Source organism: Cuculus canorus, chromosome 10 (genome assembly GCF_017976375.1).
Source record: "Cuculus canorus isolate bCucCan1 chromosome 10, bCucCan1.pri, whole genome shotgun sequence".
In the NCBI taxonomy this organism is placed as follows: domain Eukaryota; kingdom Metazoa; phylum Chordata; class Aves; order Cuculiformes; family Cuculidae; genus Cuculus; species Cuculus canorus.
Window position 1 is genome coordinate 20648642 of NC_071410.1, and position 24297 is coordinate 20672938.

The window sequence follows — 24297 nt, forward strand, 5'->3', positions numbered from 1 at the left end:
GAGAGTGGCAGCAGAAGAGGACACAGAGGTCTCCCACCACCGCCTGGCCTCTCCTCCCTCCTCTGCCGAGGAGGTGCAGGCAGCTGGCACTGCACAGCCAGTCCCGGGACAGCCAGCAAAGTCCAGGGAAGATTCAGGGCTCTGAAAGCCAGTCAGGATGGCCAAGAAATGCAGGGCAAGGCAGAGGGGCCATTACGACACGACAACACAACACAGAATCGGGGCTGAGGTTCTGCAGAGCAGCAGCTGAGCAGCGTGCCACAGCCTGTGCTCGGTGCAGGCAGCTGGGCGCAAACGCATTCCCAGCCAGGGGCACGGAGAGCCTCCCCTGCAGCTCGATCCAAGCCTTGCACAACTGCTCTGCAACCGGCACCGGGCAGCAGGAGGACAGACTTCCCCATGCCTTCCCTACAGCCCCCAGTTAAGGGTGAGAAGAACGGGAAGGAGGGCCCCCACACAACCGCTCTTGCACCCGCTGAGTCACATGAAAAGAAGGAGCACGGGAAGGAAGCCACTTAAAGAAACACCGCCAGCAGAACACCTTCCCACTTGTTTTGGTCCTTTTGGCACCAAAATGTCTCCTGACAACCCCTGCCACATTAACCAATAAAACAATGCCACAGATTAGAGGAAGGAGGGAGGAGGGGAGAGAGGACACTACTGCCATACATTGCTTTCTCCTTCACATCAGGATTCCTCTGCAGTAGGGAGCAGGCCGACCCTAACGCCGCTTCAGAGCTGCTTGACCGCAAGTCATGTCATCAGAGAATCGGGGCCAGACGGAGGGACAGCCCTGGCCACCGAGCCAGCATTTAGCATCCAGGACAACCTGCAGAGCAAGAGGTCCTGCCTCGGCCTGCAGGGAGACCAGCCCCAGTGTCGTGAGTGCCCCTCAGTGACCAAGGCGGGCCACTCACGCTTGTTATCCTTTGACACCATACAAGGCCAGTGCCAGCCCGCACCACCTGCACATCAAGGTGAAGAATGACTAAAGCAAAATGGCCATGAGGAATTGTTTGCCTGCCATCCAGCCCATCTCCTCCTCTCCTCAATCACTTCCAGCTTTGATTAGACAAAACAAGAAAGTTCTCCCTTTCAAGCAGAGGCTAGTGCTCTGCTTGCCCAGAGTCCTGGGCTGGGACTGGGAGCTCCCCAGATGTCAGCTGCTTCTCCTCCGGCATCTCAGCGTTGCTCAGGGATGGTGCAGGGACCTGGAGAGAGGAGACAGCAGTGACTTGCATGAATACACCCCAATACAGAGCACCTGTTTGAGCACACACACTCTTGACGCTGCTGCCCTGCTCCTGCCTCCAGCTCCACCACAGAATGTCCTGAATTGGAAGGGACCCACAAGGACCATTGAGTCCATGCACTGTCCCTGCACAGGACAAGCCTAACATTCACACCATGGGGCTGACGGTCTTGGCCAAATGCTGCTGGAATACTGTCAGGTTTGGTAGCACAAAGAGAAAACAAGGGCCACCAAACAGGCAAAACTGCAACTTCATGAAGATCTGGAGCACTGGACTGCTCTGGCAGAAGTGGTGTAGACTGTTTCCACCCGAGCAACAGGCAGCTCATGCCCAAGCGGGAGTAGGCTCACCCATTTCCCTCTGTGTTCACTGAGTAATTTAAATGGGAAGGGCACTCTGGAAGTCTCCCTATCCAACCACATCCACAAAATGGGGCCAATTTCAAAGACGGAGCAGGCTGCTTGGGGCCATATCCAGCAAGGCTGTGGCTTTCTCCAAGAACTGAGATCCCACACCTGCCAGGGCTCATCCCAGGGATAGCCTGAGCTTGCTCTCAGTGCCAAAAAAGATGCCTGCAATCTCCCACCCCTCCAGCCTCCATAGGTGCCAGTTTCCAGGTGCTTTCGCAGCAGGACTGACATCTCCAAAACCGCAGCCAGCTGTGATTTCCTTTGAGGTTTACCCAGGAGCCAGAGGAGCCCAGCACCTTCCCAGCCAGCTCCAGAGAGATGGTTTCCAGAGCCAGAGCACAACAGGTATTGGCAGCCTCTCAGCAAATCCCCAAGTGTTGCTCTGTTCCTGGTACATCACACTATCAGCTTGTTTCCTCTGCTGGCCCAAAGCACCAGAGACTCCAAGCAAGGCACAGACCAGAGGGAATCACTCACGGCGCTCCGGTGAGGAAGGCTGCCATCCTTCTGCTGAGCACTGCTCTCCTCTGACTGCCCGCCAGTGCCCGGAGCGACCGTGGGCTCTTGAGCACTGGGTGCCCGTGGGCACGACTCCTCCTGAGATGTGCTCTCCTCTTGCTGCAAGATGCCTCGTCTGTCCAAGACACTGCAAGGACAAAATCACAGTCAGAGACCCACTCCTCCCCTGAAGTCAACTTCTTTTCCTGGTGGAGGACAAACATCAGGAGAAGTGGTGGCTCTCTAAATCAGGCTGTGCCCAGCCCAAACCTAGTTTACTGTGTCTATGTTCCTCCTGTGTAAATCAAGCCCCTCGGAGAGCAGCCCAGTTCAGAGGGTGGGAAAGAGCCCCTACTCCATTTGCTGCCTCCACCAGCTTCCCGATCACATAGCAATAGGAAGCACATCACAAGCTTGAATCGTTGAAGACAAGCGAGGAAGGCAACACAAAACCTTCTCCCCCAGAGCATTCTGCCATGTCACAAGTGATCTCCAGAAGCCCTCAACAACAGCATCGGCAGAAAAGCAGCCAGGTCCTGTACCCCCAGCAAGGAGAGTTCCTCCACATCCCACACCGGGAGCAAGAATAGCAGGGCTGCCCCTCAAGAGCTTACCTGGGGGGCAGAGGCCCACAGAGCACCTCACAGCAGTTCTTCACTATGTTGCCATGGCTGTAGGGATTCTGGACACGGTTCTTTCCAGTCCAGGACCCCTTAATCTGCAACAGTCAGAGCAGAACCTCAGGTCTACTCCACCAACACCTGTCCCCTGCCCACGGTGCCCACCCCCAACCTGTATGGCACATCAAGGGCAAGGTGGACACAGCCGAGACAGCAAGGAAGTGATGAGAAAGCAGATGGCTCAGAGGAACAAAGGCTCTACTTACATCTTCGTTGGTTGTCTGATTCAGTGCCACCAGGAAGGTGTGGAAGCCAGTTAACCCTACCACTGACCACAGGGTGAAGAAACAGATGAGCACCTCCAGTACAGTGAGAAGAGTTAAGGACCAGGAACGGCCTGGGAACAGTCCCAGCCTAGCCGTGTCACTATCCCCCCCGGCGCACTACCCTAACTTCTCCATTTCTCCTACACATTTTTCTGGTTTACCCTCCTCCTCAAGACCACAAAACAGCTCCTCACTTTGTAATCATGGGGGAAAACACTCTGAAAGACTACTTAGAGAAGCCTAGGCATCAAGACCCCACTCCCTCTACAGCTCAGCTCATCCTAAATCCCAGCTTTGGAGAAGGCAACCACTCTATGCTGTGGAAGGATATGTCCCTGGGGTTTCCTTCAATGTGTTCAGGAACCCAATCTTCAGTGATTCTGGCAATACAGAGAGAGAGAAAGGGAGAGATATTTTTTTTCCACTGGAACATCACAGTTCTAGTTCCCTTTCCCACTCCATCATTTCTGGTCTCCCAACACCACCTGTGTAGCCCCCTCCCTCGTAGCCAGCCCAGCCATCCACCTCTCTGCTGACAGACTCACTCAGTGCTACGTAGACTATGTTGAAGGTGAAGATGTAGATGGTGAGGAGTGAGAGCGAGAGGATGAAGAGGTAGAAATAGCGGTAGTTCCTCTTCCCCACGCAGTTGCCCACCCAGGGACAGTGATGGTCGAAGCGCTCTGTGAAAGCGAAGATGGAGATCAGTGCTGCTCGAGTATGGTCCTGCCTGCCTCCAGACACTTGTTCCTGTGCCCCAAACTCAAAGATTTTCAAGGCTGACAAGGACTTCCTGCACCACCAAGTCCAATCCTCTGCTACCTGGGACTTCCAGAAGGGGAGGCCAGGTAAGAAAGTGGAAAACCATTTCACTAGGGAGTCATTTTGCATGCTAAGACAGAGTTTAAGAGCTTGGCCCCATGCACATCATCTTTCCCAGAGCCCTCAGGTATAATAGCTTTTACTAAAGCAGCACACGGGTCAGATGAAGGTCTGCAGGTTCAGAAGGTCTCATCTCACCCATGTTCTACTTTACTCCCACTAAAATAATTAGAAGAGGGTTCAAGGAACTGCATCAATACTCAAAGCGCTGGGAACCTGCAGAGAAGGAAAGGGAACCAAAAGAATGGGATTTCTTCCTTGAGAAGGGATGCTGAACACAAACCAATTCTAATATGCAAAAGGGCTAAGGCAGCATCTGCAGCAAGCAGAACAAAAACCAGGGGCACCTGGCGTAACGGCAGAATCTGATGCAAGGAAGCGCTTTCACACAAGAAAGAGCTCTCCACTGGAAACTTCTAGCCTGGCAAGGCCTGCGGTGCACTGAAGCTTAGATGCACATTTACATGGACAAGTCAGACTTATGTCAGACTACTTGTTGTCAAAGAAGTACTGGCAGAGATGACCCATCTGGCTTCAAGTTCTAAGCAAACCTCAAGCTCCTTGAGCTGGAGATGAGGCAGACATTGCCCCCATTGGTTCAAACACCACCATTCTAGATTCTCAGTGTGAGTGATATGGAGTGAAGACGGGTGCCGATCTTCACTGATTCTCCTCCAAAGGCTCCCACCTAACAGCCAGGCACAGGAGCCTCTGCCACTCACCCACACAGTTGTCGCAGATGCTGCAGTGAGAGGCACGGGGCGGACGGAAGATCTTGCACGTGTAGCAATACTTCAGCTTTACTATCTGGTTGTTGATCTGGAAGTTTTTAATCCGTGGGGGTGGGCGCTGACCCTGCGGCACAGTCCCATTGGTGGCCTCTGAAAGGGAGAACCAAGCCGAGATGAGACCTGCTGCTACAACATGACAGGCCTAGATGACAACGTGCCTCGTCGCTTTTCTACCAGTGGGCTCAGAGCCTGCTGAATCTGGAGCCAGTGGCTGCAGCTCTGCTTGTGTGGTCCAGAGCCAACCTGGCAGCTTGGAGGCAGGAAAAAGGACATCAGAGCTTTCGTGGGCACATTGAGAGGGCCTGGGAGGGGTTACCACTCACATCCACCAAGCTTCCTCTCTACCTGAAGGATCAAGAGGCCCACACCAAGCTGCCTGCACCCTTCCCAAAAGCAAACTGAGTTTGTGCATACACAACTGCAGGAGAGAAAACAGCATACGAAAAGGTTTGCGGAAAGGGAAGCAGGGACGTTGCACCGTCTTTCTGAGACTCAGCCAAGCAGAATTAACCAGCAGATGCCCCATTCAGGGTCTGGAAGATCAGCTGGGAAGAAAGGCTTTCCAGAGAAGGAAGCCTATAGATACACCAGGAACACAGAGGCTTTTCCAGCTCAGCTGGCTCCACACTCACCAATCTCCATTTCGATGAAGGCCGCCTCATCGGGCAGGGCTCTTGGAATCACCCCCGGATCACTGAAACTCGTCCGCAGGAGTGTGGCCATGGCGAACAGGAAGAGAACCGCGGCAAACACGGGGATAGCTGGGGAGAGTTGGACTGCCAGGTACCGGCACCTGCAGGAAGACATCAGGAGGCGATGAATCAGAGCTCCACAAAGCCTGCTCGAGCCAGAGCCTGACAGCCTAGCAGGGCATCAGAGGCCAAGCTGTTAGGAACAGCAGTTACATTGGAAAAGAGAGGCTGTTCAGTACTTCCTTCTGATCCCACTACCACAGGGAAACCTTGCTGGGCAGCTTTAACGACCACTCACGATCAAAGTACCACCATGCCTTTGCCCCGCCAGGCACAGCATCCCTCCCAGCATTTTGTGACGTTTCCAGCTCCCATTTTGCGCAGTCACAGGCGATGCTGGAAATGCAACCCACCAGTCAGAGGGATCCACCAAGGCCCGGCCTGAGAGCCACAAGGTATAGAAGAACACGGGAACAGTGGGAATCTCTGGCTGTCCCCTAAACAGGCAGCAGCCTCCAGTACCATAGAAATCACTTTCCAAGGAATAACTGTGTCCTGTGCTTCTCATAAGCGAATTCACATGGAAGTGCAACATTCCCATGCAACAAAACGTCTCGCTGCCTTTAACTTCTCTGAGGGAAGGAACTAAAAATCAAAAAATGAAGCAGAAAGGCTCCTGCCCCAAGACAACCAGCTCAAGAGGGGAAATGCAGCATAAGGTTTGTTTGCTTTATAAATACGGACAGGTCTAATGAGGAGTTTAGGTTGCTAATCCTGCTGATTGAGGGAAAAGGAGCAAGGAGATTAATCTTTGTGGCCCCTGTCACTTCTGGACATCCGTAAACACATCTCCGTGGCACCGCAGCACGGGCCATGAAAAAAGCCTGCACAGAAGTCACAGTTTAGAGACAGTGAGCTGAAAGAAAACATAGTTTCACCCCAATTCCTTCAGAAACCCCCATTTGTGCTGGGGTGAGGCTCCTAGGGAGCTCTCCTACGGTTTAAGGGAAACCCCACCCAAGCCACCTCCCCTCTCCTTGCACGCCAGGTGTCCCCAGGCTCCTCCCAACAAAGCTGGGCATCCAGCAAGCCTCGACTCCCCAGGGGTGGAGCCAACCCAGCCTCCTGCTCCCATCCACAGCTGCTCTCCAAGAAAGCGTAAGGCTGCTGCGGGGTAAGGCACAGGATTATCTTCCCCAGTGGATCTCTCATCCTAAGCAAGGCGATTTCAACAGCACCCGTAGCATTAACTATTTAATTCTGGGCAGCCTTCCCACCCACAGCTTCTTGGAATGCAACACTTTCCAGCTCCAGCTGTTCCCTTGCAGCACAGAATTCCACAACCCCCCCAATCCATGGCACAAAGGCTCATCAGGCTTCCGTTTGCCATTGCCAGGTAGAGAAATCGCTGTAGGCTGAAGTCACAGTGTGCTTTGGCCACCACCACAAGACAAAGTGTCCACAGTGACCCACAGAGCCTGTCCCACAAACCAGCACAGTTAATTTTAACCTCTACAAACTCCAGAGCTACATGAAACAATGCAACCCTTAGAGTCGTCCACCCGCAGAGTCCTGTTTGTGTTTGAAGAGCCAGGCTGAGCGGCTGGAGGGCCGAGCTCACCATCTTTAGGAAGATAACTTTGCTTTCCCTTAGCAAGGGCAAAGTCTAGAAGGAGAGCTGCAAGTCAGTCAGCAATTAAACAGAAACCTTGGATCCCGTTTTGGGAAGGAAGGTGAGTTTATTCCTCTAAAAGGGGGACAAGGTCTGCCTCAAAGGGATGCAGCTTGACCCTTGTCCAGCTGACAGGACAGCTTTTCTAACTGCTGAAACAACATAAATACAGTCCAGGCTTAAAGTATCATATAAACACAGAATGTCCTGAGTTAGAAGGGACCCATAAGGACCATGGAGTCCAACTCCTGTCCCTGCATAGCAAAATCCAAACATTCACACCATGAGGGCCTTGGCCAAAGGCTTCTGCAACGTTGTCAGACTCAGCCCCTTCACTGCTTCCCTGGGAGCTGTTCCTCTGGGGGAAGAACCTTTACTTCATGTCCAACCTAACCCTCTCCTGGCCCATCTCCTTGCCTTTCCATCAGGTTCTGTCATTGTGGTCAGAGAGAGAAGCTCAGTGCCTGCTCTTCCTCCTCCCTGTGTGAGGAAACTGCAGAGCATGATGAGGTTTCCCCTTGGTCTCCTCCAAGATTCACGAACTGTGTTAAAGCTGAGCAGAAACTGCATCAGAGCATCCAGCCTCAGATACACGCTAACACCACAGAAGTTTCCTCAATGTACTGTCAGCAAAGAGATTGATTACCTGCAAGCACATGATCCACGCTGGGTGTGCTCATTCAGGCACAGAGTTGAAAGCTTTACATGGCAGCACTTGAGAACAAATGGGATCAGCCCCTGCAGCAATCCATGTGGTCCATGTTCAGTTTACATACGAGCAGGAGTGCGGGACATGACTCGCTCCCTGCTGACTGTCCCCTGCACATCTTTGTAAGGAAATCTGCCCTTTGGGGATGCAGCAAGTCCTGTTGTTCCCAAGGCGCAGCAAGAGTGGCCTCAAGATTGGTGCAACCACATGGCAGAGCATGGCATCGGACTGGGAAGGAGCCTGCAATTTTAGGATGTGAAAGATGAGCCCCCGACTGCCCTCCCTACCCATTCATCCAGCTCCCAGCAGCACAGGACAGGTTAATTCCCCAGTCCAGCCGGGTAGAGAAGCGATCCCCCGACTCCCTGTCTGCCCAGAGTCAGGTGTAGGAGAGGAAAGGGACAAAGCCATGGAAAACACCACAGGCCTGCTCTCCTCTCTGATGGGGAAAAGATACCCATAAACTCACACAAGGAAGTTTTAACACCAGCTCCCTCAGCTGCCATTCACTGAGATGTCCGCTCAGTGAAGCCATTGTCCTATTGCCATTGTCCCTCTGGCACAATGCAAACATCCAGGCAATGTGCAGGGCGCTCAGCCCCATTCCTCGGACTCCTCAGACCTGAGGTCCTCCTGCTCCCCAGGCAGCACAGCTGACAGTGCTGCTGGGCCCCCTTGCAGGAACATGGCTTGGAGGTGAGGCCGGGGGGGGGTGCAAGACAAACCCCCACTGCACTGAAAATGCATCCTGAGAACCAACACTGAGCCCTCCCGCCCCTCCCTGTCCCTCAGATGTGCCTTGGCCCAGCGAGGCCCAGCATGGTGCTTGTGCTCCCCAGGTAGCACAGACGGCTGCACTGCTGGGTCCCCTCAGCACAAACACTCTGCAGGTGAGGTCAGAGGTGTGGGAGTGAGACAAACCCCCACTGCACTGAAAATGCATTCTGAGACCTAACACTGAGCCCTCCAGCCGATCCCTGCGCTGGCTTTTAGGGAGATGTCTTTCAGGGAACATGTCCTACACATCTGCCACAGCAGGGAAAGCCAAGAGACACCCAGAATGGGGGAGCAACAGGTAAGGCCACGTGTGAGGTACTGACTGGGTGCTCCCTTGCACTGGCTGCACGTCACCAACAGCACGATGACGCCCAGCGATTCATAGACACTGCTAAGTCACAGACATCTTAAAGATCTTTTGTTTGGGAAAACTGAGTGTCAACAGAGACGTACTGTTGGCATGTAAGGATGTTACTACTCCTCCTCTACTCCCAGCACAATATCTGGGTTCTTGAGCATTTGTCATCTCTAATGGACAATAATGGCACTATCACATCTCATCATCACGGGGTGGGGGGCACAAAGGGGGAGAAAGGCTTAAACAAAGAGGTCATTGGAATGGCGGGGGGGACAGCAAGAAGCAGCAGCTGGGAGATGCCATGAGTTTACGGTGCGAGGACTGCTTGACTGACTATTTTGCAATCACTTTGAAAGGTCTGTTGTGACCAGCACACTAAGCAAAGCTCTGGAGGAAGGAGAAACAAAATCCCCAGTGGTGTGGCAGCAAACTTCAGCCACGGCCATCAGGCAGCACATCTCACAGCCAGGTCCCAGGGTTCAGCACGAGCTCAGTTATAAAATTCATTCACATCTCACTTGCAAATTGCCTGTTTCACCTTCCTAAACTATGGCATAACCACAGTGTTGACTTGTCCTGAACGCTAGCAAAGCAAAGCAGTCGCCCCAGTAGTAGCCCAAGTAGCATCCCCAGTCCTGAAAGGGTGAAAGGAGCTCCACGAAAGCTGGGGAGGGGTTCTTGATCAGAGACGGCAGGGCCAGGATGAGAGGAAATGGTTTTGAGCTGCAAGAGGGAAGATTGGAATGAGATCTTAGGGAGAAATGTTTGCTGTGAGCGTGGGGAGGCCCTGGCCCAGGTTGCCCAGAGCAGTGGTGGTTGCCCCATCCCTGGAGGGGTTCAAGGCCAGGTTGGATGGGGCTTGGAGCAACCTGATCCAGTGGGAGGTGTCCCTGCCCATGGTAGGGGTTGGAACTGGATGGGCTTTGAGTTCCCTTCTGACCCAAACCTTTCTATGATTCTATGTTGGACCCTCACCAAAGCACTTCCAGTCATCTGTATCTCCCAGATCCAGACCTGGGATGCTTTCCAGATGCCGATGGACTTGCAGTAAGTGTGGCAATGGTTGCTCTGAAATCCTGGGTAACCACTGCAATACTGCAAATATGGGGCCCTTTCCCAGCAGAATTGGAGCTGCCTATGGAAACTCACCCCATCTGTGAGCAGTGACACCAAAACACTCACTGGAGACCCACTTCAAGTGCAGTTTCATCATGAGCACATGCCACATGCTTCCAACCCAACCAATCATAGAATTATGGAATGGCTTGGGTTGGAAGAGACCTTAAAGCCCACCCAGTTCCAAGCCCTTGCCATGGGCAGGGACACCTCCCACTGGATCTGGTTTACTCCGAAAGTCTGGGCATCCTTGAGATTTTTGGGGGATGGGGAAACCTTGCTCCTCAATCGTAGCTCTGTGCCTTTGTCCTGGGTGGACTCCTTCTGCTTCCAGTACCTAAAATCTAAAGGAGAAATGGCAATGAGGAGCTTCTGGAGGTTCAGCACTGAAGGAAAGCAACCCAGATCTCTGTCACCAGGCAAAACAAACTGCCCATCTTAGATGGCTGCACATCCAGGAGCCCACACCCACAGTGGAAGCACCGCAGTAGGCAGAACAAAGTGACTCTGCAGGTTCTCCCCATCAGAGACAGACTCAGCATGGACAGAAGACGCCCAACAACAGAGGGGCAACCTAGTCAGAAAAGGCCAAGCCTGAGAGCTGAGGCTTGCACTCAATTCGCTAAGGCTTTTCCTTAGGTCATAGAATCACCAAATGGTTTGGGTCTAAAGGGAACTTAAAGCCCATGCAGTTCTAACCCCCTGCCATGGGCAAGGACTCCAGCCACTGGATCAGGGGGCTCAATGTCCCGCTCGTCCTCGCTTTGAACACCTCCAGGCCAACGCAGCAACTGCCTTCAGGCAAGAGATACAAATGTTACGCTGGCATTACTGCTCTTTTCCCAGCAACACAAAAACCCCTGCACAGGCAGGAGAGCCCTCTGAGATCCGCGTGGGAACAGTGCTGCTACAGAGGACATGCATGCTGCAGGGAGCAGCTCTCTTCCGAAAAGGAGCCCTCAAGAAAAAGGTCAGGCAAGCCCAAAACCCAGGAGAAGCCACATGACACAGAAAGGCATATTAGGAGCCACGTGAGCCGGACTCTGGGTACCAACAAGTTCATCTCTACCGAGAGAAACTGTAACTACTAAAAAGCACCGATCAACTCCTAAGCTTTGACGATACTTGACGTGGACCTAACCACAGGTAAACACCCTCTCAGGAGCACCTCTTTAGCCACACAAAATTTGGGACTTGGGGACAAAAAGAATTAAGTCATGTGAAGGGTCAGCCCGGGTTTTTCAACCCATAAGAAAACAAAGACACTTTAATCTCTATAGTATAGGAAAAAAAAATAAAGTGATAAACATGCTTAGTTTATGGAAAAGCAAACAGCAGCCCCTTCCACACATGGCAGCCTGGCATTGCTGGCGTTATCTTGCCTGTAACATTTACAAATGTCAAGCGCGCGTGCTAAAAAGCTGAGGGCAAAAGAAATGCAGCTCTCTGGCACTGCTCCGGAAAGCTGGATGGAGAGGTTTCGCTTCAGGGGGAGCACTGCAGGCAAACTGCAAAGGGGAACCTCCCAGCAGCCACAGAGAGGACGCTGCATCCCATCAGCTGAATTCCCAAATGTATTTCACTAAGTGCCTTTACCAGGGCTTCTCCCCATTCTTGAATAACATAAGCACGGTTCGACATCCGAGTGCCCTCTTACAACAACTGACATTCCCAGTCAGCATCTGAAGAGGATTTTAAATACAATGCGATGCGAGACGTTGCAAAAGAAGTGGCCAGCAGGGTGAGGGAGGGGATTCTGACCCTCTACTCCTCTCTTGTCAGACCACACCTGGAGTCCTGCATCCAGTTCTGGAATCCCCAACATAAGAAGGATGTGAAACTTGGAATACATGCAGAAGAGGACACAGAGATGATCCGAGGACTGGAGCACCTCCCGTACAATGACAGGCTGAGGGAGTTGGGGCGGTTAAGACTGGAGAAGAGAAGGCTGCAGGTAGACCTTAGAGGAGCTTCCAGTACTGAAAAGGTCTGCAAGAAAGCTGGGGAGGGGCTCTGGATCAGGGAGTGCAGGGAGAGGACAAGGGGAATGTTTTTCAGCTGCAAGAGGGGAGGTTGAGATGAGATCTGAGGAAGAAATGTTTTGCTGTGAGGGTGGGGAGGCCCTGGCCCAGGTTGCCCAGAGCAGTGGTGGCTGCCCCATCCCTGGAGGGGTTCAAGGCCAGGTTGGATGGGGCTTTCAGCAACTGAATCCAGTGCAAGATGTCCCTGCCCATGGCCAGGGGTGGGATTGGATGGGCTTTAAGGTCCCTTCTCCCTTCCAGCCCAAACCATTCTATGATTCTATGACTGAATCACAGCTCTCAGACCCTGCCGAACCGGGCCCAGCCCTGCAGCAGCAGGAGCTGCTTTCTGCCAAGGTGCTGGCGAGAGAGGTGCCCTTGGACAGAGGACTCCGGTCACTGCAGAGCACTTCCCCAAGAGCCGTCCGGCTCCATAGCCTGTTTTATCTTGGAGGGAGGAGCCGGATCTCCAGGTACAGCACTGACAGCTCTACCAGCCCTCTTTGCTCCCGGAGGAAGAGACAATTGCAGTGTGGGGAGTAAACAAATCAGAATCCCCACTTCGACAGCAGACGAGACATACTCAGAGGGAAAAAACATACTAGAAGCAGCAGCCCAAAAAGAGCAGCCGTCATTTCACGGCCAGGGAGGACTCTCTCGGCGAGAAACGCAGCGGTTTATCTCTGACGCGCGATGCCAGTCACCACCAGCTCTCCAGTGCCAGCGTTTGTAATCAGAGCAGAGCCAGAGCAGCCTGGAGGGTGAGGATCAAACTTGCACTGCTCGGATCGCCTAGCAAGGCATTTTCTGGCTTCAGGCATCCCCAAGCCTTGTTTAGACAAGGTGTGACTGCGCAAGTGATTCAGCTGAATGAAACAAGCATTCACAACACGGGCATCCCTGCAGCATGCATACAAGAATTAAAAGGACCCCTCCACCCATCGCAGGCTGCTTCTCTCCAAAACCAGACCCTGACAATACCATTTGTCCCTCTGTAGCACCAGCTTTAAGGGAGAAATCACAAATTTCCATGCAAATGCCAAAGAATCTGCCAAAAGCTGAAACCAATGGGTAACACAGTGAAAATATAAAGGCCAAGCCCCTGTGCAAAACCACTCTGATGCCCACAGAAGGCTGACAGGGTAAAGCAGGGCTCTCGAGCAGCTGAGCCACACATCTTATCAGCTTGGTTGGTGAAGCAGAAATGCTGTGGAGCGTTTGTAGTTGGGAAAGCAACATTTCATCCCTATCCCAAATTCAAAAATCGTCAAACAACTTCAAGGTAAACCTATCTTTCTCAAAGAAAAAACATCTACGTGTCACTCTTTGGCCAAATCCAATGGATATCTTCAATGTTCCTAAACTTCTAATCTCCCCACTCAAAACCACTCAGCCAGTTCAACTAAAATCCAGAGACGATTCTTCACCTAGCAAACCTTCCCCCATGGAAACCGTCCTCCAGCTCCATGCAGAAGTTACACCCTGGATGCTTTAGCATGAGCAAGGATATAAGCGAGCCCTCCACTGGCCTCTGTCCCCTGGAAGGGAGGGGGGCTTCCCAAGGAATTCCCAGTCACCCACTGGCCAAACTAACCACGGCCCCACTGAGGGCACACAGGGCAGAGTGGGATGTGACTTCACTATGCTGCTAAGGACAGGCTCCGTAGGGAGCGAGAGCAATTATCCCTCGTGGGAAGCATTTCTGGAGCAGGAATAAGTATTTCTGGAGCAGTAACACCTACTAGTTCTTCCTGCAAGGCAGGAAGTCTAAGCCCCGTTTTTCAGGTGGGACAAAATGCAATCAAAACAAAGCATGGTGTCACTTCATACCTTGGAATCCAGACTGAGTCAGGGGTGATTTGGGATTTCCACACTCGGGAACCCCAACACTTCACAGCATAGCTGTATGACACCCACCCCCAAAGCAACATGACAGCAAGGCAGAAAACCCTGTCTCACACCTGCCCAAGACCCACCGTCAGCCACTCCATCGCTCCCGCTGGGACGTGGCAAGCCTCCCCAGACTGTTCCAGAAAAGCCCTTCTGAGGCTGCCAGCAATTGCCACTAACAAGAGGAGTTAAGGAGAGCAAGAGGCAGGGGAAGGTGACACACGTTCCCTGGCCTGGGGACGATGTCTTGGAGGCTGGCACCTGGGCCAAGTGCTTTGGCACCTGGAGGTGCCAAATCTACCTGGAAGAACAGCCAGAGATTAACTACTGAGTAGTTTCTTCTGCTCACCTTCCTGCCTTAAAGAGCTTTAGTGTTACTCAATATCATTTAGGACCTTCATCTCCCCCAGAACAATACAAACATGCTGATGCAGACAGAGGAAAGGAAGTTTCAGGGTTATTCAGTTGATCCAAGCTTATCCTCAAACTGGGCAAAAGGTGCAGGCCTACTCCTCCCACAACACCCCTGCTTGGGCAAAACCAGTTTTGGGGGTTTTTTTTTGTTTGATTCTTTCCCCTCTAGGATGAATCTAAGGCCGGATGGCAGGGGAGAGCTGTGCGGAGAGGACAGGCCCTGCTCCTTGGCAGCATTCAGGACTTCAGCTGCAGCTCTTTCAGCTGCCCAGATGGTCTAAAAGGGTGCCGCGATCTCCTCCGAACCCCGACCTCCAGCACAGGGAGGGCTCACTATAGCACAGCGCTCCGTGGGACAGGACAGGTGAGCTCAGCGCCACACCTCGCTCCCACCTTGCTCTCCGCTTCTCTGTGCTCCAGCTGAGCTGGAGGCACACCCACCCTGCAGACAGCCTTGGCTGCAAGGAGCCAGAAGCAAGGAACCTGCATCCCAAACCCCATCCCGACCAGCCATGCTCAGGACAAGGGAACACAATTCCCAAACAGATGGTAGCACAACCAGCAGAGCCAGAGAGCCGGCATCTGAACGCAGGCATGGCAGAAGGAAAGCTCCCACAGGGCCCATCCTTCCCAAAGCCTCCGGGGTGGATCTGCTGAGGACGGCGAGGCAGATCCCGCCGGAGAGAGAGGCATCGCAGCAGGCACCCCCCCATCTCCCGAGGCCAAGCCCTGTCACGACACGGAACTCACTCGAAGGCGAAGAAGAGGGCGCAGGTGCCGAGGATGAGGAACAGCGTCAGGTAGAAGATGCCCTTCTGGCGGGCCATCATGATGCGCCCGTCGCAGCAGAAGGTGTTCCTGCCCGGCAGCTTCTCCCATTTCCGAACCACCTTCTTCCTCGCCACCATCACCGACATGGCGGGGCCTTTGCTCACTGGGGCGGCGGCGGCCGCCACACGGCCAGGCACTGCTGATCCTCTGCCGCCCGCCGCCCCGGCATCATCAGCCGCCGCTGGGCTGGAGGCTGCGGGGAGAGCGAGAGCGGCTTCAGCACCGGCGCTGGGCACCGACTGGGGGAAACTGGGAGGCGTGGCGCCATGGAAACCCACCGGGCAAAGGAGGGGGGGGCAACGGGAATGGAAGAAGGGAACGGGAAAGGGGGGGCCCTGGAAAAAGAAAGGTGGGCGCCGGGAAAGGGGGGGTAACGGGAAGGAGTGGCAGCACCGGCTACGTAGGGGGGACAACGGGAAGTGGGGGGAAAACGGGAATGAGGAGGGGGAACGGGAAAAGGAGGGGAGGGCACCGGGAAGAGGAGGGGGGCAGCACCAGGAAGGAGGGGGGAGTAATGGGAAGGGGGAGGATAACGGGAAAAACGGGAAGCACCGAGGGACACACACACACACACAACGGGGGAGGGGGAGCACCGGCAAGGGAGTGGGAGAGGCGGGGAGCAGGAAAGGGGGGAAACCGGGAAGGTGGGAGGAGGGGACCAAGAAGGGGAAGGATCGGAAAATTGGGGGGGGGGAGGAGGGAGGGAGCTGGGAAGGAGGGGGAACTGGAAGGAGGAGGGGGAAGCAATGGGAAGAGAGGTGGGGGGAGAAAAGGGGAAAGGAGGGAGCACTGGGAAGGGGGGGCGGAACGGGATGAGGGCACCGGGAAGAGAGCGGCCAGGGAAAGCGATCGCGCTGGCCCCACCGAGAGGAACCGAGCCGGGGCAGCCGCGGAGCCCGGGGGGACCCGCAAGCCGCTCACCCGGGGCTGGGGCCGGTGGCGCCGGGGCCGCTCGCTGCCCCAGTGGCTCCGGGAGCGGCCGCCACGCCCCGCGCTGCCCATTGGCCACCCTACGCCCCGCCCCGCGTCCCTATTGGCCTAGCGGGACGTCACTCCGCGAAAGACCCTACTCTCTGCCCCCGCCCCGTGCTCCTATTGGTGGAACGAGACTCCGCTCCGTTCAGGCCCCGCCCCCTCCGACCCCGCCTTCCCACTGGCCGCGCGGACGCCGCACCGCGAGGCCCCGCCCCCTCCCCGCTCCCATTGGCCGAGACTTCGCTCCCCTCCGCTCCGGTGCGGACAAGGGGAGGCGGGGCCATGCCGGAGCTCGGCACGTGGCCGGGGCCGGGCCGGGGCGGTGGGGCCCAGGACGCGACCCCCGGGTGCGAGGCCAGGCCAGGCCAGGCCAGGCTGGGGGCGCGGCCCTCGTGCCCCGCCCGCCAGGCCCCGCTGCAGTGGCAACCGTGACGTCAAGCAGGTAGTGCGGGCGGAAGCGCTGCGGGCGGTGTCGGCTCGGGCGGAAGCGGCGCGCTTTGCGGCAGCGGCGCGCGGCAGCGGCGTGGGTGCTATGGCGGAGGATTGGCTGGGAGTGGAGGCGGCCCCGAGCGCCAGTGACGGCGAAGAGGAGGTGAGCGGCGCTCCGAGCGCTCTGCCGGCCCGGGGCGGGTGCAGCGGAGGCCCCAGGAGCTCCGGTCCCGGGGCGAGGCCGGGCGGTATCGGGGAGCAGGGGAGCAGCGCTGCTACCGGTAGCACCAGCCGGGGCTGCCAAGCACCTGTGCGCTGCACGGGCCGGACAGGGCTCGGTAACAGTTTCTGCCGTGTGTCAGGGGCAGGAGGATGATGAGCGGCGGCACCAGCAGCTCCTGGAGGCGGTCAGCTCCCTGTCCGGCCGGCGGCGGTGAGTAGCAGGGGCTCCCGGGGCTCAGCCCGCCCCGTTCCCTGGGAGCCCGCGTGGGGTGGGAGGAGGAGGGTGCTCAGTTCTCTTTTCTGCTGGTTCTGCCTTTGCCGTAGCAGCAGATCGGAGATGCCCATCGGGAGCACGTGAGGAGTCTCTTGGATCATTTTCTTTTCTCGCAGGCGGAAGCTGGCAGAGCGCACAGAGGCGAGCGTGCAGGTGTCTGAGTTCAATGTCAGCTGCAAAGGTGAGGTCCCAATGAGGCCGCGCGGCCCTGCAGCTGTCTCTGCCTGCACTGGACACTCACTGCGTGGGGTTTGCCATGCCTGCCCCACGTCGTGGTCCTGAATGTGGCGTTGCATCTGTGTTGATGTGTGGGACTTTGTGTAGGTGCTGGGGAGAAACTGGTTCTGTCTGAGCTCCTGCAGCCCATCCGTCCCAAATCCGCCCTCAGTAGCGTGAAGAAAGAGCTGAACAGAGTGAAACAGAAAAAGGCGGTGGAGCTGCCGCTCAGCAAGGAGGAGGCCCAGCGGGTGAGTGGGGCTGTGCAGGCAGTAGAGGGACATTCTGGCCTTCACAGGGCATTGGGGCTGAGCCCCTGAATGCCCTCTGCACTCTCTGATGCTGGCAGGCTTTTCTTGCTCATTCTTTCCCTTCCCAACCCTGCCTGCAGGTTGTGAGGGAAGCTGCCTATGTCGGGACTTCGAAGGACGTGGGCAAGTGGCAGCAGGTGGTCTTGCAGAACCGGCGTGCAGAACAGCTTGTGTTCCCGCTGAAGCAGGAAATCGCTACGGTTGTCCCTTTGGAGCAAGTAGCTTCAACATGGAAGGTGGGAGCTGTCGGGTGTTAGGCTGCAGCCAGAGTTGGCCAGGGCAGTTCTGGCTGCACTGGGAGGAGTGAGGGAGGCATGAGGAAGGCCCATCCTGCAGCTGAGGTTCCACACGGGTGCATGTAGAGTTCAAGAAGGTTAAAAAGGAAGTTTTCAGTCTTCTTCGCACACAGTAGATGTGTGAATGCTCTCTGGGAGAGCCTGGGTGAGGCGTGAGCAGAGAGCTTTAGAGCCTGCTCTGTCCCCCTTTTAGCCTTTCGGCTCTTAACGCATGGGCCAAGTGCTGTTTTCCTGGTCCCTCCCCACTGTGTGCTGAGGCAGGGTTTGGGTTGTCAAAGCACACCCATAAGGGTTTGTTACAAAAGAAATACTTCAGTCCTGTGTGCAGATCTGGGTGCCACAGAATAAAAAGGATCTAAAGCTACTGAAGTGTGTCCAGAGGAGGGCACAGAGTTAGGGAAGAGTTTAGAGGGGAAGCATGTGAGGAGTGGCTGAAGTCATTTCATCTGTTCAGCCCAGAGAAGAGGAGACTGAGAGGAGACCTCATCATGTTCTGCAGCTTCCTCACACAAAGCTGAGCTTTTCTCTCTGTGACCAATGACAGGACTGCAGGGAATGGCAGGAAGATGGGCCAGGGGAGGGTTAGGTTGAACATAAGGAAAAGGTTCCTCCCCCAGAGGGTGGTGGAGCTCTGGAACAGCTCCCAGGGAAGCAGTCACGGCGCTGAGCCTGACGATATTCCAAAATCATTTGGCCAAGGCCCTCAGCCCCACAATGTGAATGTTGGGGTTGTCCTGCAGGGCCAGAAGTTGGACTCGATGGTCCTTGTGGGTCCCTTCCAACTCGGGACATTCTATGATAAGAAGGATGCTTTTGGTTTGGAATGCACTTTCCTGTGGGAGTTGTGCTGCTGGCAGGAGAGTCGCTTTCATCCCCAAGAGCTTAGCTGCCTGTCCTGGGGCTCAGGTTCAAGGCAGCCCCACCAAGCTCCTGACATACCTGGTACCCCCGTCAATCTGCCCAAAGCTCGCTTTCCATTTCGTCAGGATGTGGTGGTACGAGACTTGGAACTTCTTGTCTGGTGCTACTTGCCAGTGCTGCTGCTCTACTGTAAGCCTGTTTTTCTATCCTGGGAGGAATTCTGCCTCCCCAAGCTGGGAGGAATTCTGCTGCCCCAGTTCTTGCCAGCCAGCAAGGCACCTAGGCAGGCCCACAGCAAGCCTCAGGCTGTTGCTTGGGACCCCATCCCCCAGAAGGAGGGGGGACATGACTCTGGGCTTTGTGTTCCTGCTGAAGCCCTGCTCTGGGGCACCAAGAGGGATGGGGATGTTTGGGGCAGTGTTGGCTCTTACAGTTCTTCTCATTGTGCTCTTGCTGCATGTGTTCTGTCCTAACAGCCCCGAACTCCCCTGGAGCAGGAGATCTTTGGACTGCTCCACAAGACCCAGCAGCCCACCGTCGACCCGCTCCTGACACCAGAGGAGACAGCCTCACTGCAGGCGATGAGCTTGGAGGAGGTGAGTGCTTCTGCCTTGCCATGCCCTGGCTCTGGAGGCCTCTTTCTTGGTGCTTCCCTCACTCTGCACTCCCTGGCAGGCCCGGCAGCGGCGGGCAGAGCTGCAGAAGGCTCGGGCCTTGCAGTCGTACTATGAAGCCAAGGCTCGTCGAGAGAAGCGAATCAAGAGCAAGAAGTAAGTACAACTCTGCTGCCGCTGAGCTCAGCGTGGTGGAAGGCGGCTGGGTCTTAGCTTTGTCACCATAGCTGACCCTGCTGAGTGTATGGGTGTGGCCAAAACATGGAGGACGGCAGTGGCCCTCTTCTTCCCTGGGATCTGCACTGGATCGGGCAGCCTCCTGCATAAAGCAGTGCTGGGTTCCCAAAGGCCTCCCAGCACTGCAAGGTCTCACTCCCTGGCTCTCTGTCCTTGGGCTGCAGGTACCATCGTGTGCTGAAAAAAAGCAAGAGGCGCAAGGCCTTGAAGGAGTTCGAGCAGCTGCACAAGTCAGACCCTGAGGCTGCCTTGGCAAAGCTGGAGGAGCTGGAGCAGCTCAGGATGCAGGTGCTGCTTTAACACTTCTCCCCAACCTTGTGGGAAGTCCCTGCTTGTGAGGGTGCTCATTCCAATGCTTCTCTTCTTCTTTCTCCCAGGAGCGGATGAGTCTTAAGCACCAGAACAAGGGAAAATGGGCCCGTTCTAGGGCCATTATGGCTAAGTATGACCTGGAGGTGAGGTTACTGAATCACCTAAGGATTTGGGTTGTGAGGGACCTCTCTGATTGTTGCTTCGAGCCCCGTCCAGCCTGGCCTTGAACGCCTCCAGGGATGGGGCAGCCACAACTCCTCTGGGCAACCTGGGCCAGGGCCTCACCACCTTCATCATAAATAATTTCTTCCTGATGTTCAACTTAAACCCACCCTTGTTCACTTTAAAGCCCTGTGTTATGTCACTACAGGCCCTGGTAAAGTCTCTCCATCTTTCTTTTCCCTGTGGAAAGGCTGCAATAAGGTCCCATGCGCTGGTTGGGGAAGGGGCAGGGAGCTGAGGTGGGGAAAGGAAGATGGGTGTGGTGTTCCTAGCCATGTTAGAAAAATCTCTGTCCCCTCCCAGGCCCGCAAGGCCATGCAGGAGCAGCTGGCCAGGAATAAAGAGCTCATGCAAAAGGTTCGGGTGGAGCTGCCTGAGGAGGAGGAAGAGGCAGGTGACATGCCTGAGAAGGACCTGGCGTCGGTGACCATCCCTATGGGTGCCAGTGGAGCTAATCCCTGGATGCTTGGCAAGCCCACCGGCCCAGCGGAAGAACCTCAGGTGGAGGAGGGTCTTGGAGATGTGGCGGTGCCTGGTGCTGCAGAGAGAAAGGAGGACGAGGAGGAGGAGGAGGAGGAGGTAGTGTCAGAGGAGGAAGCTCTGCTACAAGACTTTGCACAGAAACGGCACACACGGCAGCAGTGGGCAGAGAGGCCTGAGGGACGAGGTAAGGAGCTCGCAGATCTGGGCAGAGGAAAGGGGAGTGTGAAGGCTGTTTGCTGCCTGGTGTGACGCAGCCATCCTGTGCTCCCCTTCCCTGCTTGAGGGTGACTGGTCTTCACCTGTTGTCTCAATGTGCAGGTGCTGATGAGACAGAGGCAATTCCAGAACTGCTGGGAGACAGCCCCATCCGCCCAGTTTGTGATGAGGAGCAGGCGAGCCTGGGGATGGAGCAGCCTTCCCCGGCCCAGGAGGAGACTCTGCTGTCAGAGCAGCTGAACCGGGTGCAGACAATGGAGGATGTCGAGGCTCTGGCCTCAGAGGAGCTCGTCGAAGAGAGGGAGAAGCCAGCAGCTGCGAGAGCAAAGAAACGAGTGCAGCAGCAGGAGGAAGGCAGAGCTGGGGACAAGCGTGCCAAAAAAACCCCAGCCAAGAAGAAGAAGATCATCAGCCTGCAGGCTGTGCTATCTGGGAAGCCCCAGGAGGTTCCGTGCGCCAGCCTCCCTCTGGTTGTGGAGGAGGAGGTGAGCAGGGTGGGCCTGTGCCACTGTCCTGGGGCTTGGCTGGCTGCGGGGCAACTCACTCTTCCTTCTGCAGGATGGAGGCGTTGACCAAAGAGGGGTCATCACTGAGGCCTTTGCTGGGGATGACGTGGTTGCTGACTTTCGCCGGGAGAAGCGCAAGGCGGAGCAGGCTGCAAAGCCGCAGCCGGTGAACCTGGTGCTGCCAGGCTGGGGCGAGTGGGGAGGCACCGGCCTCAAGCCCAGCACCAAGAAAGTCAAACGGTGAGTGTGGAAGAGCTGTAGCAGTGCACCTCAGCCTGGCACCATGCCCTCACCTCTCTCTTTGCTGCCAGGTTCCTGCTCAAGCCACCCCCAGCACCGCCCAGGAAGGACCAGCACTTGCCTCATGTCATCATGAGCGAGCGGCGCAACATCCATGCGGCTGCACATCAGGTGGGTGATGCTTAGCTTCTGGCAGCAGAGCTTCCAGCTTTGACAACCGCGAGGCCAGCACGGTGAGGGAGGGAGGAGGAAGTTCCAGGGCTGCTCCCTCGCTGCTGCTGTTCCAGCCCTCCTGGGGTTCGCTAGAGCATGGAGCGAGGCGGTCAGCAGGGCAGGGGACTGGAAGCAGAGTGTGAGTGGGTCCTGGGCAAGTGGGAAGCAGTGGCAGTGTTGGATGAAAGCAGCCCTTGGGGTGCTGGACTGGGTCACCAGGGGAGTCACCCCACTGTGCTGTTTCCCCACAGGTCAACGAGCTGCCCTTCCCCTTTGAGAAGCACCAGCAGTTTGAGCAGAGCATCCGGATGCCACTGGGCTCCACATGGAACACGCAGCGTGCCTTCCAGAAGCTGACCACCCCTCGTGTCGTTACCCGAGCGGGCCACATCATCCAACCCATCTCTGCCGAGGATGTCCCCGAGATGGCCACAGCAGCTGGCACTGGAGCCAAGCCAGTGCTGGAAACTCTGCCCAAGCAACAAGCAGAGCCCTTTCGCCGACCACGCAAGAAAGCACGATAGCACTGGGCCCGTGTGGCGCTTCAGCAGTGGAGGGAACGGGGAGAGGCTCCTGATTCTGTCCAGTACCTTCCCTTGCAATAAAACTCTTGGGCTGCTGTGTGTGTGCTCAGCGTGGCTGCCCGAGGGACAGGACAGCTGGCGCAGGCCGTGTCCTTGGGGCCCCGCGCGGGGCAGGGCGGGCTGGCCGGCTGTGACTGGGACAGCTTGGGCCTGGGAGGTGCTGCTTGGGGGTAGAACAGCCACCAGCAGCACGGGGTGGCATCTGCCCTCTGCTTTTGTCTTTCATACCCCTATTTTTTTATATTATAACATATCTATATATTTTTAACCTTGGCTTAGCGGGGTCTCTTGCAGTGCAGCTGCGCTGAGCCTGGGCCCAGGACACCTCTGCAGCTCCACAGTAACTTCTGCCCCGTTCTCCTACACCCAATGAGCTGGAAAATGGGTCTGTAAGGTCTGCTCTTGTTCCACACGTGCTGGGAGCGAGCTCTGCCTCTTCCTGTTGCTGAGCCCATGCTCCTTTCCCAACGTGCCCCTCAGAGGGTGACAGTAGGGTGTTTGGTGCCCCCAGCATGAGCTAAGGGCCGTGCTGGAGCCTTTCAGTGAAACAGGTGTGGGCAAGGAGCCCTCTGGTCCTCTCCCATTTTACCACCAGTCAGAGGACACTCCCCCGCTCGAGCGAAGGAACTGGAGCTGCCACTCTTCATAGGAAACACATCCCTCGTGCCAGAGATGCCTCCTCCCACGCTGGCACCGCAGCCAGGGCTGTTCCCGTTGCCTTTCTCCCCTGCAGCCAGGTCATGCTGGGAAAGGGGGGAGGCTATCCCATGGAGCTGGGGTGCTGGTACCCATGGGCTTGAGTGCAAATGCCCTTCACTTCCATGATTCCCACCCCAAAACCACGCAGAGCTCCTCTGCTCTGGGTGCTAAAGGGGGCTGCCTGGACTGTGGGACCCCTCAGGCTGCCCTTGCCAGGGACTGGGAGTTGCTGGCCCGGCACAGCACCTTGGGAAGGCCGGATTGTGCTCGCCTGCGGATAGGGCTGCAGTTGTGTTATGTGAATTTACCCCAGGGTGAAAAAATAGAAAGAGAGGAAGCAGAGAGTATTTCCGTGCTGCAATGCTGTAGAGCTCCTCATTGGGCTGGTGGCCTCAGCTCAGAGCCCAGCTTCCCTCTGCCCCACCTGTCCCAAAAGCTGTGAGAAACCCTCGCCCCTGGCCCCTGGGGATGCTGGCGGAGGGGTGGTCTTGTTTGGCTCAGTGAAAGTTGATTGCCAGGGGAAGGCAGTGCCCAGCATGGGCGTGCGCAGCCCCTCTGCATGCACCTCCGCCTGCCTGCAGCCAGCACTGGGCTCCCCAGGTCCCTGTGGCACCACTGTCCCTGTCCCTCGCTGTGGGGTCCCCATCATCTGCCCTGCCCTGGGGCTCTGTCTGCCTCCTTCTCAGCCCAGGACAAACTGAGCTGTCCTGAGATCCAGCCCAACTCTCCCAGCCCCAGGATACTCAAAGGGCAGCTGGTATGGAAAGGCTCTTGGGAGGCCTCAAGACCCAGTGCTGGTCAGAGCAGAGTCAGCTTTAGGCTCAGCAAGGTCTCCAGAGTGCTGTCCTGCCACTTGGCTGCCTGCAAAAATGGGGAGCCCCCCACGCCTCTCTGGCCTCTGTCCCCACATTCAACCTTTCCCATGGCAAAGGGCTGTGTCCTGCTGTATGCGGAGCCTGGTGTCATGCGTGGTGCTCCCTGCACCCCCAAGGGGGCCTGGGACAACTCTCCGCGGACAACTCTATGCAGGGACAGCTCTGTGCAGGAAGCCTCAAACCCTAAACTCAACCCTAACCCTCCTCGTGTACAATTGATAGAATCATAAAATGGTTTGGGTTGGAAAGGAC

At 56.0% G+C, this 24297-nt stretch overlaps 2 protein-coding genes across 4 annotated transcripts; one reads left to right on the forward strand and one right to left on the reverse strand.

Annotated features, from left to right (window-relative positions):
- Positions 1-537: 537 nt before the first annotated feature.
- On the reverse strand, positions 538-16300 carry ZDHHC9 (zinc finger DHHC-type palmitoyltransferase 9). Of its 3 annotated transcripts, none has more exons than XM_054075609.1 (10): positions 16182-16300; positions 15180-15453; positions 5413-5573; positions 4712-4870; positions 3653-3790; positions 3439-3487; positions 3048-3150; positions 2776-2879; positions 2141-2309; positions 538-1211 (listed from the first exon to the last, which is right to left on the reverse strand). In XM_054075609.1, exons 2-10 carry the CDS (start codon positions 15344-15346, stop codon positions 1107-1109), a joined length of 1155 nt encoding a protein of 384 aa, XP_053931584.1. In that variant the 5' UTR covers positions 15347-15453; positions 16182-16300; the 3' UTR covers positions 538-1106. The 3 variants fall into 3 exon arrangements, with proteins under 3 accessions (XP_053931584.1, XP_053931586.1, XP_053931585.1); XM_054075611.1 differs by lacking the exon at positions 16182-16300 and adding an exon at positions 16125-16144; XM_054075610.1 differs by lacking the exon at positions 16182-16300 and adding an exon at positions 16083-16101.
- Positions 16301-16577: 277 nt separating this feature from the next.
- UTP14A (UTP14A small subunit processome component) lies at positions 16578-22522 on the forward strand. Its single transcript, XM_054075608.1, has 14 exons — positions 16578-16827; positions 17027-17097; positions 17277-17341; positions 17485-17627; positions 17768-17923; positions 19321-19440; positions 19520-19614; positions 19860-19983; positions 20073-20150; positions 20533-20896; positions 21031-21413; positions 21487-21674; positions 21746-21845; positions 22139-22522. Exons 1-14 carry the CDS (start codon positions 16768-16770, stop codon positions 22409-22411), a joined length of 2220 nt encoding a protein of 739 aa, XP_053931583.1. The 5' UTR covers positions 16578-16767; the 3' UTR covers positions 22412-22522.
- Positions 22523-24297: the final 1775 nt, after the last annotated feature.